This window comes from Perissodus microlepis, chromosome 10 (genome assembly GCF_051167445.1).
Source record: "Perissodus microlepis isolate ML-2025 ecotype Zambia chromosome 10, ASM5116744v1, whole genome shotgun sequence".
Lineage (NCBI taxonomy): Eukaryota > Metazoa > Chordata > Actinopteri > Cichliformes > Cichlidae > Perissodus > Perissodus microlepis.
The window spans coordinates 25070577-25089464 of NC_140470.1; the positions used below are offsets into that span (position 1 = coordinate 25070577).

The following is an 18888-nucleotide window of genomic DNA, read 5'->3' on the forward strand; positions in this document are numbered from 1 at the left end:
AAGAACACTCATCATTTCTATTCATCAAGAACAGCCTGGACAAGGTCTCGAAAAAATTGAGTGTTTTGGTTTATTTGGATAAGTTATATCAGAACATACAGACACACATGGAAAAATTCAGTTTCACTGCTCAAACAAGAAAATTTGCAATACTAAGTCCAAGGTCCAGAGCAGGTCTTTCACAACATAACGGTCCTTTAGAGGCGCTTAGGTTCAAACAAATAAACTCCTGAAATCACATCAGTAAGTTTGATTAATGAAGTGCAGCAAAGTTACCCTGAATACGGCATCATGTGTCAGTGGAGGGCAAGTTTCTGGTTACACAACCTCAGGGGGCTGGGGAGTAATAAATCCCCAGTGACAACACCTCAACCATTTCTGTGATGAGCTGTTCAGCCTGTATACATGTAAATGTTTATATTTTATGCAAATAACAGAAAATAGAAATGAATAAAGGCAAAGAGTCCTTATTTTCCACAGTGGAAAAGTGCTGTAGTATCTTGTTGGGATTTTTTTTCTTTCCAAGAATCTATTTGATTTTGGCCAAAGCTGCAGCTCTCCTCTCCGTATTCTGAAACAAAGCTCGGATCAGATTCTTCACCTCCGAACTGGAGAACTCCAAAGCCAGCGGACCTTTACTGTCAGCCCACCTATGGAGACGAATCAGAGACAAGTCAGACAGCCACACACAAAAGAAAAGAGATATAGTAAGATACTTAGATCTTCCAGTCAAAGACTATTAATGGTCCCACAAAGTCATTTTAAGACCAGGGGGGATAAATCCTTTAGAACTGTGGCCCCCTCCAGCTTTAAGAAGCAGCTGAAGACTCATTTATTCAGACTGGTTTAACTAGTTTTAGGCAGTATGATGTTTTATGTATGCTGTTATACACATTATGGCTACGTTCACACTGCAGGCGAAAGCGCATCAAATCCGATTTTTTTTGACCCTATGCGACCCATATCCGATCATGGTATGACAGTGTGAACGGCACAAATCCGATATTTTCAAATCCGATCTGGGTCACTTTCGTATGTGGTACTGAATCCTATACATATCCGATGTTTCAGAAAGCGACTGCTGTGTGAATGGTCAAGTCGCATTAAATCCGTCTTTTACGTCACTGACATAAGACAGACGCCAATTATCAGCGCCGGAGAAGCGCCCGATAAGACATCGCGAACGCTTCCTGGCCATCCGGTGAAACTGCTGGGAAGACAACGTTGGAGAAACGTGAACATTTTATTTGTACTGTATAATCTGCAGATTCTGACAAAAATCTGCAACTATCCTTTGAAACACCGCTCCTCTCTAAAACAGCAATAACGATAATTATTAGGTTATCTACATTATTATGTAAATAACAAAATAGCTTAAAGCAAAAAATTGGGAAACATAAAGTCTTTATATTAAGGGCCATCAGTCAAACAATACTGTTTGCTCTGGGTCTAAACAGAGCGCGTTGTGTGTGACTTCTTTTGCGCATGCGGGCCGCTTTGAGGGTTCACACTAGAGCACGTTTGCTGTCGCATTTTATTTGTAGTGTGAGCGAGCAGACAAAAAAAATCGGATTTGATCAAAAAATCGGAATTGAGCATTAAGACCTGCAGTGTGAACGTAGCCTATGTTTTTATCTTCTGTGCTTTTTTTTTTTTTTTTTTAATGCCAGTTTTTAATGTAAAGCACTCTGTGGATTATTTTCCTCCCCCCATGACAGGTACTGGATAAATAAATACATAAATAAATAAATAAATATGCATGCATGTAAAAGCAGACTTATAAAAATTTAACAATGGAGAAATATCACTGTAAATTCCTACATACTAACTTTTCTTTTATAGCTATAAAAATATGACACCATCACACTTACAAACAAGCCATTAATTTAAAGGCTGAATGGATTAAAAGTAATGACAAGCCACTGTTACACCACACCTTTCTGTTATTTTCTGTGTTGTGAAGTTTCTTTCTTACCTGTCAACGATCTCCTGCAGATTGGCCTGCAGCACAATGACGAGCTCCTTGAAGGTGCCCCACTTCTTCACATAGAGGGGCATTTCCTCCTGATATTTCTTATTCTTCTTTTCCTCAGCCAGAGGGATAAAGACCAGCGGGCCTTCATCAATTATAGTTTGGCACAAAGTCTGGAGATGGTTCCCATCCTCAGAGGAAATGTCCTATAGTGACAAATACAATCCTTATTAAAGATTAAATATGTCAACTCCGAGCATGTAACACAGCATCCTAGTATTAGAACCTGAATTTCATATTTCATCAACCAAAGACAGCATCTTATTAGGGCTTTATTATGACAAATGTTTATTTGCTTGATTCGTCAACTTTAATTTCAGTAACACAAACCTCTAGCATCATGACTTTGGCAGTAACTTCTGTGATGGCTGTGTTGAGGAGGTTGCCCATGGCTTTACAATAGATGCTGACCGGAAGGACATCCTGCCAGACTGTACCCAACTGCTTCAACTGATGAATAACCTGCAATCAAACAAACAGATGAGTGGAGCATGAGTAAAAAGCACTGCACAGCCTAAAGGGTGAAAATAGAAATGGACTAACATGTATGTAGTGCTTTCCTAGTCTTACTGACCACTCAAAGGACTTTGAATGGATATTTACATTATACTCATTAACTATTTAATAAGGATATCAATTAAGAAAGCATTTCAGCTGCCCCTCGTGTGGCTCTGATGGAATTGATCCCCCCATTTAGACACCCCCATTTACCACAGTCTTTGAAAAGCCTTATTGGAAGGTGTAACTTAACCCTTATACGCCTCTTTTCCACTAGCACCTATCTGGCTCAACTCGACTCTTAGTGTTTTCTATCAGGTGGTACTACCTGGCACCGGGTACTTTTTAGTACCACTCGGCCGGGGTTCCAAGCACCCAAGAGTCGTGCCGAATGGCTCGCTTCTTTTTCCTTAAGCCAAAGACCCAGCAGCAGACATTCCTCAGTGTCCTCCATTGTTGTGTTGCATTTGTGTCACATACAAATAAGGTCACGGGCCTCCTTGCTCTAATGACCCCAGCTACACTGAGGTTATACTCAATTATAGTTCTTAAACTACAAAACCGAGTTTAGTCGAGTAAGAACAAGTGGAAAAGAGGCCTGATCATGATATACTTCTATTCAAACCTTCTTCTAACAACAGTGCTAACCACCACACCAGCTTGGTGCCCAAACTCTTTTTCTATAATGAGCATTTCTCCCCACTCACCTGCCGTACTGCTTTGCTAGCTGCAGTGTAGTTATCTTCATCATCCAGGTTGCAGAAATTGTGAGCAGTGGAAAGTCGCTCCAGCAGTTCAGCTCTCTGAACATTCAGCTGGGCTAAGAAGCATTGGGCACCTGCAAGAAAAAGAACAAAAAGGGATAAATGTTTTTGGAGAGATAAGTGTGCTCATATTTCAAAGCAAACTGTAGATTGAATGTTGGTCCTTGGTAGGAAACTTTTGCCCCGATTTTGCCATAAAACCCCTTTCTCTCTTTGGTCCAGCGTGACAGAAACTTGAAATCAAATCTTGAGTATCTGAATCATTAATAATTTGCATCTGGCAACAACAGAGGGCAGTTCATAGTACGACAATTCATGACAGAATGCTTACCCAGTTTCCTGAATCCTGGCACCATGTCAACAAAAGTTGCGACGCCCTCGCTGAGAGGCTGCGGCAGGTGGTTTCTGAAATGGTGACCCAGGGTGAGTAGATGATGGGCCAGGTACATGCAGTTGTTGTGCTGGATGGCAGCTAGGTGAGGAAATTTGAGCAGGTTTTCCCTGAGTAACAGAGAAACAACAGTTACTCATTTACATTTTCGCAATACATGTACTGCTTTTGTCCGTCACATGTTATGTGATGAAACAGCCTTACTTGTGGTACGTTGGCACAACATCGTAGAACAGCTGGAAAATGTTTCTCACAGTGAAGAAGAGCTGCAAAGCACTACAAAGAAGAACAGAACAGTTTTCAAATTGAGTGCGTAAAGAATCAACCTTCCCCGTGCAGTGTAAAGTCTATATATAAATAAAAGGATATTTTGACCTATTTTGGACAGAGGTATTGAAATCACTTTGAAACTGCAACAGCTAAGGGACAGTCTTAGATTTCTCATTGTAGAAAAGCACAGAAGGATTATTATCAGGACTCAAGCATACATCAAAACAAAACACAGTGAGCTCTCTCAGAACTGTAACAGACCTTTGTGTTGAGCTCCCAACAGCTTCACACAGAGTGTCGAGTGCCAGCTCCATCAGCTGCTGCACTGACTCACTGATGCGACAGGCTGGCAGCCTCAGACTCCACGCAGACAGCTGCTTTGAGTTCTCCATTGTCACCTCCTCCTTTAAGCTCTCTGGCTTGACCTTGCCCTCTGAACTTGGAGCTGGCAGCTTGGGGAGGCGAAGTTTTGAGTCTGGTGTGATCTATTAGATAAAGTTTGTAAGAAGGAAATAATTTGCAGCAGGGGTAATTACAAGCGTAATCACACATGCATGTAATTTTGTACAACTCCAGTGGAATAGTTATTTAAATACATCTTCACACAACAGTTTTTGTAGCATATTTAGGAGGTGGCCTGATGAAAACCATTTAATCATTTTTACACAAAGATTTTAAAAGGATAAGGAAAACTTCACAATATTAGCTAAAAATACAACATAATTCATTTTTTGACATTCTGTGGAATGTTTTTCACATTATGATAAGAGAACACTCAGACACTCAGCCTCACATACTTTGACTGTGTTATGCATCTTTGAGGTCATGAGTTTACGGGCTGCTACAATGACGTCCTTGCACTTCTTGCTGGCAAAATGACAGTTAACATCTCTGGCATATTTGAGCAGGTCTGTGGAATCACCCTGCAGATACTCCATCTCCTTTAGAGACTTCTCGAACTCCTCTGTTTCCTTTATCACCTTCAACACAAAAAGAGAACAAATACATAGTAAAAATGTAGTTGCGTGTATTATAATATTATTATACTAGACAAAGAGCTGTTAGGTCCATACAGTGTTGTATTTCTCCAGCTGGCTGCTGTTGGTGGGGATGGAGTGCACCAAGCACTCATGTATGATGGTGTGGGACATTTCCTCCCAAATCAGCTCCCCCAAGATAGCGGACAACTTTTTATCACCAATCGACACGTCTGGAAAATAATAAACAAGTGACTTGCCTCTTCAACAAGACTCAGATGCAATATTTCAGGTTAGCATGGATAATTTCTCCTCATATTCAGTCTATCATTGCTTTCTATGTAATGACCCCAAAAGATGTAAAACCTAGTATGTATTTTACAACCAGTACGTGCAGCCATACTGTACCTAGGAGGTGTGAATGAAGCGTCTTGAGCACCAGCAGCAGCTTGTTGTAGACCTTTGAAGGTGCGCATCGCTCCTCGTCGCTCTCCTCCAAACACTGCAGGGCCAGCGTGGTTCCCTCACCCTGCTGCTCAGTCACTCTCACAGACAGAGACGCGTACATCACCAACGGCTTCAACATGTTCTTCAAAAGCACCTGACCTGAATATCAACAGAAAGCATAAGTGAGCGGGGTCCTGACCTCAGGTACATTGTGCTTCAGAGCTAAATAGATTAACCTGGCTGACTCACTTGAGAAACATCTTTAACAAGGAAAATTATGTTATAAAAATTGCAGCGCTGTACCACAAATATAGTATAGAACAGTCACACATTTATCATAAATATTTTAAATGAAATAAAGTACATACAAGGTATTATACACATTTTAAAAGGACACAAAAGCACTGCTGCTTTATGGCGGTGCTGCTTCTTCTTACTGAAGAGTTTGATCTTGTGCTGAAGGTCTCCCTGGATGGCCAGAGCTTGCAGGACAGAGCTCAGTAGTGTAGGTGGTTTCAGTTCGCCATCCTTACTGCAAGCACTGCTCAGTTTCAGCTCCACCTTCAAGAAAGACATCTCCCCTGCAGGCTCTGGGAACACACACCCAAAAGCTACAGCTCAAGTATACTTAGCTTATAAAATCTAACTAATGTGTTCAAGCCTGTTGGGCACAATCGTGGATAACTTTCTCACCTGGAAAAAGGTGAGAGCTAGTTAGCAGTAGAGCTTGGCTTATTTATTTAGCACATGAAATGTGGAAAAGAGCTCACACAAAGAGTGGTACCCTGTTCTTTCAGGATGTCTTACCCTTTGTGGATGGTAACTTCCAGATGACGAGGCGCTTCCATTCATCTCCCAGGTGGTAAATGAGGTTCTCTCTCTGCACTGTCAACTCAGAGCTGAGAGCACTGATGAGCGGCAGCTCAGAAGTCTTCCAGCGCTTCAGTGACCCCACACTTTTCCTTGCCTTGAATAAAAATATGACCCATGAATTAGTCTGTTTATGTCCACTCAGCTACCGAGAGAAAGCATCTTACACAGGCAACAAGACAACAACTGTGGAACAGTAACCAGGTCACTTTAGGGCAACATTTCCCCTCTTCTTCATTTAAAAGAGTCACATGTACGCAGGAGGCATTCCAGCCATCTCTTTCAGTCTATTTAACACAGTTGTTTGGGGTTCTCTTTTTGTATAACTGAACAGCATTGTTAGTGCAGTGTATCGATCACAGTAACTGACACACACAAAGACCCCAAAGGAACTAAAAAAATCTTTTAACAATGGCCCATTTTATCATGGTATTTGTGTGATTGTATTTGTTCTGCCTCATCTTTACTGACACAGTCATGCCTTTTCTTTTTTTTTTTTTAACTTTAGTTTTCCAGCTGTACTTCACTTAGCTTAAAGCCACTGTATAGGCTCACTGGGGTGAATTGCACATTGGATTAGTTATGTCACAAAAATGCCATTGAGTGAAAAGGCCAAACATAGCTACCTCTGTTTGAATTAACTACAAACAGCATACAACACTGACTGGCAGTGCTTTGTTCTTTTTGGAACAGCTTTTATTATAATCACATTTATTTCAGATATATTGTAAGTTAACTTTCTGAGGAAGCAGGCAAATATGATCAAGTCATTACACCAGTTTTCAGTCACCCTCTGCTTTTTTCACCTCCACATTTTGTATCACTAAATATTTTAACTTGTTTTTTAAACATTAAAACAAATTTCTGTTTATCAAAATGAAAGGAAATGAAAGAACTTGTTAAGTAAGGTAACACAGACTTATTACCTTAACAGTAAGTAGCATAAATTAAATAGTACTGGACTGATGGTTAATGATTGCCTTTCTAGTAAGTTGAGCACTCAAAAAGTCTCAGAAGCTCACATTTATCTATGCCTAAGCACTTTCTAACATTCACACGCACATTCAAACTCCAATGGATGCTATTCACAACTCAAGGTTTGGGATCTTGCTCAAGGACACTTAGGCATGCGAACTGGAGGAGTCCGCGACTGAACCTCTAACCTGCTTTACCACCTAACCTGGGGCTCATGTGTGCAGTCACCTTAAAAAGACCAATTTTTGAGGCAGATAAATGCTGGTTTAGCGCTGAGTATTGTTTAAAGTAACCTAAGGCTGTGTGGACATGAATGAAGCAGCTCTTACCCTTTCCAGCCGGTTGGCAGCATCCACATACATCTTCTCCAGTAAAGCCTTGTTGAATTCTTCCATTGCACTGTGAAACTGAGTCACACGGCAGATACGTCAGTCACAGAAACATCTATACCGCCTTAAAAACAAACAAACAAACAAACAAAAACCACACACACAAAAAACTGGATCTATGCTAATAAAACATTTTGTCAAGTGACAGAAAAGCTGGCTAGTTCACCCTATTTTTCAGGATAATTTACAATCATAACTCATTGTTATTATTTTTATCATTATTATTCTTGTTGTTGTTGTTATATGAAAATACATTTATGAAATCCAGGAACTGTTAAAAACAAAAACACTACATAGAAAAACAGAACAGACAAATTCTCAAAAAATATAAACACAAAACATACAAGAGAATTAAAAACGAACATACATGCAATTAAAAACCGATAAGAGATGATTAAAGGATCACGAAAAGAACACAAACGAGAGAAGAGACGCTATCACGTCAAAGCAAATAATTAAAAATGTGTTTTCCGAAGTTTCATGAGGAAAAATTGATTTTGCAAGTCCCAGCTCGTCATGCAGGATTGTTCCATGCCAAGGGGTCCTATTACATTTAAGTGATGCTAAAACTAGTAAGAATATGAACTTCTGCATTTTGAAACAGTTGGTGTGCTTTTCTCTTTATATTTAAAAAAAACAAAACAAGAACAGTAGTAAAGTATCCTAGAGCAATAGAGACCTTTATTATGGGAGCTGTTTGGAGAAAGGACTGGTTGGAAGCATCCATGCAATTATTTGACTTTAATATAAAAACTCAAGAATAGTGTACCTCTTTTAGGTGTCCAAGCATTGTTATGATGACGGTATTTTTCTCCAGCTGTTGCTTCAGCTTTGTATATTCAGCCACGGCCACATGGACGTTCTGCACCTACGTCCACATCAACAAATACTTTAAAAGCATGCTACTAAGTTATACCACAAGAAAAACGTACTTCATGAAACAGAATGAGACCTGGTTCAACTTTCACTTTAAACAATTTCATACATACTTCATTCTCAATGCAGTTTTTTAGAGTGTCCATTTCTTTGGAGACTGCATCAACCTGTAACATCAGCTCCTCTGATGACTGGAGACTGGGCAGGAAATCGTTGTATCGCTTATTTATCATGTCACACACTTCTTCCTGGAGAAAACACATAAAGACAACCGAGTCATTTATTTCATAATAATAATTATGAGACAACCATTTAACTTTTACTCATCTATAACCTGCTGAATAAGCTCAGATAGCACATTTTTGAAGTTTCTTAACGATTACAATTATTTGTGTGTAGTGTAACTCCTAATAAACTATCAAAACACACAACAGTTGATATAAATACACTATGGTGGAAATCATGCAAAACCCAAATAAGAGCAGTTAAATTAATTTAATGCGGCAGACAAACGTGGAAGAAGGCTGTCAGAGCTGGCTAAAACTTCAGCAGGTGTCCTGAAATCCTGTTAACTACAGCCTATTTATTACTATAAGCAAAGATATTAGACCTAAAAAAAAAAACAACAAAAAACAGATCAGCTGGCAATAACTAGTCACCTGGTGTTTGTATCAGCTACGATGCCCAGCCAGAAACATTAAGCCTGTTTAACCACGGCACGGCAACTCACATCATTCATTATAAGATCTGCATCAGACCAAAAGTCGTCTCTAAATCTAGAGAAAGCATAACTTATTTCTTAAGCTTACACACCTCCTCCCGTTGTACAGTAATATTTACAAGCCACGTAACCTAGGTGTCAGTACTGAGTCTGTACCACAGATAGCTTAGTCCAAATCTTGCTAAACAAACGAAGTTAACTCGCTTTGAGCTTTACTGACAGTCTGCATGTATTATCAGATTTTCTGGTTAATTTCTACATGCAACTGAGTGTAACTTCAGGCAGTAAAGTTAAAGCAATGACGGGGAACTAACAGTAAACCCGCTAACAGCTAAGAGTTGGTTCAAACTTTGCGTAGCGCGACGTTAGCTGATGCTATGACGCTAGTCGGTGGTTACCTTTGTGTCCTCCACTTTTCGCGACATCTTGCTTATTTTGCCAGACAGATCCTCCTTCTCCAGTTTGCCAGAGCTGGCTAGAACTTCAGTCACAAACGACGCCATGCTTTTTAGTAACGTTATATTGTCCTAGCAAAACTGTGACAGGTCAGCACAACAGCAGCAGCTCAGGACCCGCCGACCGCTCTGATTGGTCCTCACTGTCGTCTTTGATTACGCCTGCAAACTGCTGTGAGATCAAACCACTACCGCCCCCAGGTGTTCCCGCGGGGTAGATGTAAATATTTTGGAAAAAAAAGAAGAAGCTGACGCAAAAAGACAGTCATAAAAAAATCTTGTAAGTCTTTCATCATTTTTAAATTAATCTTTAATCTTTTCTCGTTTTAATTTTATTAAACTTTTTTTAAACTGTTTTAAACAATTTTAATTGTTTAAAACATATATAAAATACACACAAAAATACTGTCTGAAGCTCAAATTGTCTGGTTTATATGTGGAAATTTTGACTCGATTTTAACTTTATTTTATCAATGTCTTGTTTTCTTTTTCATTTACCTTTGGTCAATGAGCTGGTTTCAGTTTTTGTGCAAATGTACTGTTTATAAAGTTGGGGGATCCTGCAGTCAGGTGAGACTGAAAAAGTCACTTGGATGAGTGACGAAACGTTTCTCCTATTGAAAACGCTACGTCCAGATCAACAATTGTTTTGTTTCTTTAATTACCCTGCGGGCAGGGCAAACAAATCTTATTTGATTAACTTACTTATCTTAATGATTAAATTTCATATACATAAATCCAAATTTTCTAACGCAAAACCATACTTTCAATGCTTTTTAAATGAAACCAAACTATATGTTAAAAATATACAACTTTCCCAAAATATAAAAGCTTTTAAAACCATAAACTAATGCTTCTTGTTAAATATTATGTGATTTTTTTCTTGACTGTATCTATTTGTTTTTACACTAAACCCCCTGACATTATGTTTTGTTCATTTATATATTTACTTTGTGTTTTGTCAATAAAGTCTATTTAAAAAAAAAACAAAAACAAAAAAAAAACGTCCAGATGAACAGACTCAACGCTTTGGAGCTTTGGTCAATAGGTGGCGATAATGCTGCTGTAATCTGGTGTTCAAACCGCAAAAACTAGAAGAAGAAGAAGAAGAAGAAGAACATCGTTTATCTCTATGGCAACGACAACTACCAATTTGCCTCGCTTTGTCCACAAGTGTTTCGATTTATATTTTTATACACATATATATACATTTTTTACTGCTTACATTTACACCTTTGACTAATGGCTTTCTTTACGAAATGAAAGTATCTGCACAAAGGCGTATGTGTGTGCTAACTGCAGCTAATAAAAAGTGCTACGGGAGTAGCTAACATCTCACCGCTAAATAGTCATGACAGATTGCTGGAACACAGACACCGGAGAAGCTGTCTATCGGTCCCGGGATGCTATCAAAAACTTGAAAATAAAGTAAGTAGCCTATGGTTGTATTAGATCTTATTTTATACGAGTATTGAAGGACAACTCATAAAGAAAATGAGTATTACTGAGACCGAGATGAGAAATTTTTGAGCTGTTTTTTTCACCAAACTATTCCACTACTTTCACTGTTTTAAGGAAAGAATGTGAAGATTAGAAATCTACGTCTACAAACATATGTGTTAACGTCAAGACACGTTGTTTCCACGCTTTATTTCCATTTGTTCACGTCCTTTAGGGTGCGCATAGAGAGAGTGACCTCCACATCAGCTCTCACACAGCATCTCCAGCAGCAGTTTCTGTCCCGGCAAGACAGAGGAGCAATTGAACTGGAAACACTGTCATCACAAGGCCAGACAGGTAAAATTACAGTGAGAAACTACTTCTTTTTTGCTTGGTTAGTGTTGAGTCAACGTGTGATTTCCGGCTTTCCAGCTTGGTTTTAAAATTTATGTTCAAGCTGTGATCATTTGCAGGCCTTGAAGTTTACTGAGGATGTTGCACGAGTTATTATGGCTACATAGCTCAAACCTCTAGCCAGTTTAAAGCTGGTATAAAGGTGGACTTTGCATGAAATAAAAAAGAGTGCTACATTTAAATTGGCAATTAGTCACCCTGAGTAAACTTTAATACTACAGCCTGTTCTGCACCAGTCCAAGCTGTTCTACAATACTTCCAACTACCCCGTTAAGCCTTCAAGCTTAGCCCATAAATAACAACACAACATTATTATCATTCTTTTTGTGTTTCAATGTCGCTTGCTGAACAGTCCTTGGTGTTGAAAATGATCAGTCATCTCTCCTCATTTTCTCTTTCCTGTCCTCTTGTTCATAAATTCTGAGAACAAAGTTCTCTTATTTTTCCTCAGAAACTGGCTGTACCTGCAAAAAAGTATAACTGAATAGTATTCCAACCATAACTTAATTCACATTCTGCATGTATTAATAGCATAAGTTGTCTGGAAGCAACCTCAGGCTGCAGCACCTGAAAAATTGACATAATTGATACAATTTCTTCATTAAAGCCTCTATTATAATTAATTATTTATTAATGGTCAAAGGAGCTTGCAAAGAAAAGCGTCTGGACTTCTTTAAGTTACTTGAAGACGTTTCACCTCTCATCCGAGAAGCTTCTTCAGTTCTAAGGTCAAATGGTGGAGAGTCCCAGATATAAACCTAGTGGGAGTATCCCCCCACAGAGGGACAAAAGGACCCCCTGATGATCCTCTAATCGCCTGAGCCAAGGTGTGAAACTGGGTGTGGGTCCCAATCAGTTAATATTAATATTTATTAATGGTGTTCTGAACTGGGGCGTGGCACTTGTATTTGCCCATATTAGGATGGCTCTTTCCTTTGAGGCTCATTTTAATATCTTGACATTTATGCTACTCTGACATCAGGTGATAATGAAGAGGAGCTAGTGGTTGGCTGGCAGGAGAAATTCTTCAGTCAGGTAGAATTTTGAATATTTAACATCCTACTCTCACTGCAAATTATATTGAAAACAATTGAAATGTTTACTATTTAAAACTGGACACTGGAAATTATTACTTTACATTTCTGTGACTCTCTGTGATTCCAGTATGAAATGGAGCTGTTCCAGAACGAAGCAGTATGTCAGACCCCTCTGGACCGTCAGTACCACACAGAAGTCAAAGCCCTCAACAGGGGCAAGGGTCGACGCAATCGCAGAATTTTCACATACACCGATCATGACCGCTACACCAGCTGCCTTCCAGTACATCAGCTGGTAGGTTGCACTGTATTCTCACTGTATTTGTCCAACACGACAAGCATATTTGCAGAGGTATTCCAAAAGTAATGTTGTTGTTTTTTTTATAAATATATTTAAATGGGACACACTAAAGGCTCGATTTGGACCAAAAACATGTTGTAGGTTTAGAAGCAGTTACAGTATTTATCACCAAATGGATGTGTTTACTGTAAAGGCTTTTTGCAGTCCTCTGTGTGTTGTGCTTGGTATTTGTGGCATAGTGCACTCTGGCTATCCTTAAAAACCTTACACAGATCTATCAAGTAAAGTTTTGTGGATCATCATGTCTCATAAGACATGCCTGCCAGCAAAGTTCAAAAGCAATCCTTTTAACCACTCATTTAGTGGCCACATTAGCCCCTATCATGATTGTTTTTGAACTTTTTGTGCCCAATAATGGCCATAATTTCAAATTTGCAGGGAACATGCAACACATTAAATATAAAAATGTAGTGCCAAAGTGCAGGTGTACCTATCTTTAAGGTGTATTTTTAGTACAAGGACGTATAGAGTACATCATGCAGTTCATAATGCAGTTCATAGTGCAAATGAATGATACATCCATATAGTTTCAGTGCATAATGGTGCATAATTGCTCATACTTACTGAACAGGTGATGTTGAGGGTGGGAGAGGTTAGTGATGATGATGCTGGCAGCCTTCCTCATGATTCTGGTGGCATATTGTGATGATATGGAGGGCAAACTGCAACCAGTGTTCTTGAAGGCTCTCCATAATACTTTTCAAGCTGCTGTTTGTCCTGACTGTTTTACCGTACCTGTCAGGATGGAGAAAGTAAGCATGCTGTCTATGATGGCTCTGCTCACAGTACTTTCCCTGACAGTTTTTTTTTTTTTTTTTTTTTTTGATAACTCTGATAGTTTGACACCTTATTTGCTACACATGGTCTAGACTTTTCTCTCCAAAAGCAACCAGCTTTGCAGATTTCTAATTTTTATTATTTGTGCAGAAATAAATCTAAGACCCCAAACTGTGCAGTTCCAGCTTCTCTAACTGTGTTTGTGTGTTTCTTGTGACCCCGTGGCCCTCGCAGCAGCATGCTACTGACATATTTACCACCAAATCCAACCCAACCTTCCTGGCTGAGAGGATGGCCAGTGTGAGACACAGACGTCAAGAAAGACGCACCATGTGGGTGAAACTATGTTTTCAGATTGATTAAAAGCCTACATTGTCTTTCCTCATTACATTCTGTGTATTATTTTCTATTTATCCATTATAATCCACCTAATGATTCTTTTCCTAATGAAAGTCAAGACATGAAAATAGGATATAATCCTAACTCTAGGTATAAACATGTAAAAAGTAATGCTATATTATTGGCTGGCATGCTTTGCAGGGATTCCAGTGTCCCAAAGTCAAAAATCATCAACTGGGAGCCAACAGAGGAGTTTGTGAGGAACAGGCATGTGGTCAATAATGTCATGCAGACCATGCACATCATGGGGGACCTGGGAGCCAGTGGAAGGTAAGGGAGTCTGCTTTGTTCACACTTTTGATCTCTCATAAAAAATGCAGAAAAAGTTAGTCTTCATTTATTAGGCTTCACTTTCTTAGAACATGTAGTCTGTACTCTGTGTTGGTGACTTTGCTGTTTCTCAGATCAGGGAAATCCATTATGCAGTGTAGGCCCTGCTTGTTTTAGCTTTTCGAGGGGCAGCTTGTCTTGCAGCACAAAGTGAAGGAGTTAGGAAAACTTTCAGTCTATCAGGCATTTTTCTTCTTGTTCTCCTATTACTAGGGTTGATTTATTCAGTGTTTCTTATGTGATTTTTCTGTTTGTGTTTTTTGTTTCCTCAGGCTGGGCCAGAAAGAAAATGAATGTTTGCTGGCAACTATAAAAACCGATGGCTGTGGAACAGTGATTGTAAAACCTGATTTTAACAAAGGCAAAGAGCCCTACAGGCAAGTCTTCAGCATCAGTGGAGATGCGTAGCTCAAGTTCTCACTGATAAATTATTATTATGTTTGATACTAACTGAAAAGACAGCAAAAGATCATGTCAGAAGGTGATGAATTAAATGCAAAGCTGGTGTGATGTTTGTGTTGTTGTGCAGGATTGTAACGGAGGGGGAGAGGAGAGAAGTCTGGCGTCTCACTGTTGAGAATGTATCGGCATGTATGAAACCCGAGGACAAGGTCAGGGAGCAGAACATGTACAAAGATGTGAGTTCATCTTCATGCTTATTTTTTCAGGCTTCAGAAAAAGTATAGTCAAATAACAGGTCTAATCACACAAATACATCAACCTTTCTCTCTTTGTAGCTGTACATAAGGCACAAGGAGTACTTAAATAGCCTCGTGGGACAGGACTTTGAAATGGTAAGACACCTAAGGTCAAAGGATATAGTCACAAATTGTCTTTGTTCTTACTAGATTTTATTCCTGTAGCCTCCTCTAGGTATTCTGCGTTACATGACGAATGGAGAGATAGGTGAGTAGAAATACCGTGCCCATTTTTACAGATACTTTAGGAAACTAACAGACTTCATCATTCAAATGTCCTTTTTTTGTTCTTCTCTCTGCCCAGTCTCAGCTCAAGGCTTTGAATATGATAACTTGTACATCCACTTCTTTATGGAACTGCCCAACAGTGAGTCACATGTGATACTTCCAGTATGCAGATGAACTGTGCACTTTATAATGAATTCATTGCATTTAATTTGCCAATTCAGCCTAAATTATTATTATTATTATTATTATTATTATTATTATTATTATTATTATTATTTAAGATTGGTCCAGCCGGCCATTCCAGTCTATGTCAGGGGTTACCCAGACCTGTCGGACTAAAACATTAGGGAAGGTGTGTATTGAAAAGAACTATTTGTTCAATATATTGACAGTATGGCTGTTTGATGAGATATGTTAAACTCTGTATGTTCTTTCGGCTAACAGGAAAACATAGCTTTCTTTAGCTACCCCTTCCACTTCGAGGCTTTCTACATGACCGAAAAAGAGAGTGACCGTTAGTATCAGTAACAGATAATTGTCTTTAGGTGATTCACTGTTTTAAAAGGTTAAACTGACACAAGTTTCTTGTTTCTAATTTCAGACTCAGTCCCTCAGTGGCCAGTGCTCTACTTCAAAGTTCTTTCACTGGACTCCTGGCAGCGTTATCGAACTGAAGGCTATGGCTATCTGCTGTTTCCTGCCATGCCTGGTATGCTACGTGTACTGGAAAACTGATGGATTGAAATTAGGGAAGAAAATATATTGATAATTTCTCATATCCTAAGATTACACATTCAGAATAAATGGCAGTCCCAAACCCAGTTCAGTTAATTTACCCTATATTATAAATATGCATGCCCTATGTATGTAGCATTTTTGCTTAGAAATGACTAAAATGAATAATCTTTGGTTAAGATGTCCTGTTCATCAACTTTAATCAGCCAAATGTTGGAGCTTAAGTTAACATTTAGAAAATATATTTTTCCAATTATTAAAATTTTACATTTTAAAAATTTTATTTCAGATAAAAATGTTTTGATTAGTTATAAAAATCACAACTTTTTATTGTCCCGCATTATATGTTTTGTCTGCATTTACGTGTGTGCACGCCAGGTAAACACACGGTGACATGCCACACATGGAGACCCCTTCAGATGGGGACGGTTTCTGCGCTCAGGCGCTTCTTTATTGGAGGTTCTCCAGAGCTTGAGGACCACAGCTACGTCAGAATACCAGGGACATTCAAGGTAGGGTCAAAACTCTGCTGAGGCTCTATGGATCTGACAAATGTTTACACATAATTTAAGTGTATGATTTTTCTGTTTTGCTTAAAGAGGATTAGATTTAAATATTTTTTTATTTTTTTATTTTTTTTATGAATAAAAGAGTGCAGAACTTAACAGCTGCTTAAAATGCCACACTGGATTATAAAGAAAATACTTAAACTTTGATTAGAATGTTTGCCTATTCAAATCATATTCTAATTCTTGATTTAATAATTAAATGATTTACATAATACAATTAATAAACCCAGTAGGCTTACTGCATTACTTAATTAAACAGGGAATGACTTATTTGTTAAACTACAATCTGTTAAACATTTAAATGTACCGTACAACAGCTTAACATAAGTTCTGGTTACATTTATTCTTTATCAAAAGCAATGTGTGCATACATGAGACCTTACAAATGCAGTGGATAAATTTAACTCCTGGTACAATTATGAAGGCATTCTTTAACCTTCTAGTTTTATATACATGTTTTATGTTATGTTAAATATGATCATTTTTATTTTATTTTATTTTTTAATATGTCTGTATGTCTGTGTGTGGCTGCAGGGGGAGAGGCTGAGTCGCTTTGGCTTCTGCACTGAAACCACAGGAAGTGTCACTTTTAATCTCAACTGTATTCAGCAAGCCAGGTAAGTAAAGCCTGGCTTCAAAAAAGTAGCCATGCATAGAGTGCCTAACAAATTTATTACACCACCACCCAATGTAAGGTTTATGCCACAGCTGCCCTAAATGAACAGTATTCTTTTCTAATGTTCAAGATCTTTTCTAATGTTTTGTAATGGTTAACCACCAATTTACGTGAGCTATTTAATTGAAATTATATTTTGAAAATAGTAAAGCACACTATTATTGTTGTTATTAGTAGTAGTAGTAGTAGTAGTAGTAGTAGTAGTAGTAGTAGTAGTATGAATGAAATGAAAACACGAATTCCAGTCTAATAAAAAGGAATTTGATTTTTAGTTTTAAACAAGTGTTTGACTGATTTCTAAAATATTTGTTTTCTTGTTTTTATGACAAGTAATTGACAATTTCCCCTTGTGGGACTAATAAAGGTATATCAAGTAGTCTAATAAACTTGTTAAGTATTGTACCTAACATTTAATAGAAATATATGTACTACTTATATGGTTGGTATGCTCTACATTATCTGCATTGTTATAGATTATCACATTTCTTCAGTGGCTAGACTTTATTAGTTTCAACACAGCAGCAAATCTACAACTTCACAACTGTCTCCTATTTCACAGTCCCACAATACACTGTAATTTTATTTTTATGTTAGTGCAGGTGTTGAAAATATAAACCTCTGTTTGTTTGCATTCAGATGATCATCAGTGATAACATGAAATATTTTAATTTCATGTGCAGGGCCTTTGTTGATACTGCCATGTTGAAGAAGAGGAGACAGAGAGTTTTTGACCAGCTGGGAGGATTTAGTCAGCAAGGAGCTGTTTGCACCATCCTGGGTAAGAAGTCTGGATTTTCAGGACCCACTGAGCTTAGGCTATTAGTTTGAAAGCTAAACCCTGTGGGAGATTAACTTGCTACGATACAAGTTTCTTTCAGCACTTCAGTCTGACATATGTGAGATATGGATGGATTGGTTATAGCTTGGTTTGTTTTCTGAGCTACAAAATGTAGCGTATTATTTCAGACCAGTTATATGTAAAATCAAGAAAACAGTTAACCTTTTTTTTTCTTTGTTATTTCTGTTTGTATTCGTTATAAATTGCTATGTAAGCCTTCTCTGTATGTGTGTAGTATTCGACTGGTACTTTCTTCCTTTCGCAGAGGCCTTTCAGAGAGCCAGGAAAAAGATGCAAGAAGCCCGAAAAAGTCTTCCACAAGACCTGATCAGCAGCGCTTCCCAGCTACAAATTGAATCCTCTGCTTAAGTCTGAAAAATGGAGTAGGGCTGTTACTGTTATTTTTTGAAGTTTAGATTATAGATTATCACTGGCTGTGATATAAGTGAGTTTTTCTCACAAAGAGGAAAACCATGTCTGAATGTTTTAATCTTTGTATTTATGGCTAACATAGTGGATGGTGTACTAATGAAGTTACAATATGAGTGAAGCTGGTAGTTATTAGAGAGCAGAGCCATTATACCTGCTATGTATGGTTGTACCTGGCAATGCATTTTTTTTTTTATAGTCACTGTTTATATTTGATTTCAATAAACGGTCCGATTGTTGCCGTTAACTGAGGCTTTTAAAAACTTGTGAATATAAAGTAATGTTTTGAAAG

General features: G+C 38.3%; 2 protein-coding genes across 3 annotated transcripts; one reads left to right on the plus strand and one right to left on the minus strand.

The window, feature by feature from the left end:
- Window positions 1-45: 45 nt before the first annotated feature.
- On the minus strand, window positions 46-9823 carry zw10 (zw10 kinetochore protein). The gene is made up of 16 exons (XM_084940812.1): window positions 9609-9823; window positions 8603-8737; window positions 8383-8481; window positions 7554-7631; window positions 6187-6346; window positions 5817-5969; window positions 5341-5538; window positions 5029-5165; window positions 4753-4935; window positions 4217-4440; window positions 3890-3961; window positions 3626-3795; window positions 3238-3368; window positions 2363-2494; window positions 1976-2178; window positions 46-650 (listed from the first exon to the last, which is right to left on the minus strand). The coding sequence occupies exons 1-16, from the start codon at window positions 9711-9713 to the stop codon at window positions 530-532; spliced, it is 2301 nt and encodes a 766-aa protein (XP_084796938.1). The 5' UTR covers window positions 9714-9823; the 3' UTR covers window positions 46-529.
- A 944-nt stretch (window positions 9824-10767) lies between these two features.
- Window positions 10768-18843, plus strand: mks1 (MKS transition zone complex subunit 1). Of its 2 annotated transcripts, none has more exons than XM_084940815.1 (18): window positions 10768-11093; window positions 11341-11462; window positions 12502-12554; window positions 12684-12851; window positions 13929-14026; window positions 14235-14363; window positions 14696-14800; window positions 14953-15061; window positions 15161-15217; window positions 15287-15329; window positions 15426-15488; window positions 15631-15701; window positions 15794-15863; window positions 15951-16058; window positions 16463-16596; window positions 17188-17270; window positions 18010-18107; window positions 18433-18843. In XM_084940815.1, exons 1-18 carry the CDS (start codon window positions 11017-11019, stop codon window positions 18534-18536), a joined length of 1692 nt encoding a protein of 563 aa, XP_084796941.1. In that variant the 5' UTR covers window positions 10768-11016; the 3' UTR covers window positions 18537-18843. The 2 variants fall into 2 exon arrangements, with proteins under 2 accessions (XP_084796941.1, XP_084796942.1); XM_084940816.1 differs by having other exon boundaries at window positions 13932-14026.
- The last annotated feature ends 45 nt before the right edge of the window (window positions 18844-18888 follow it).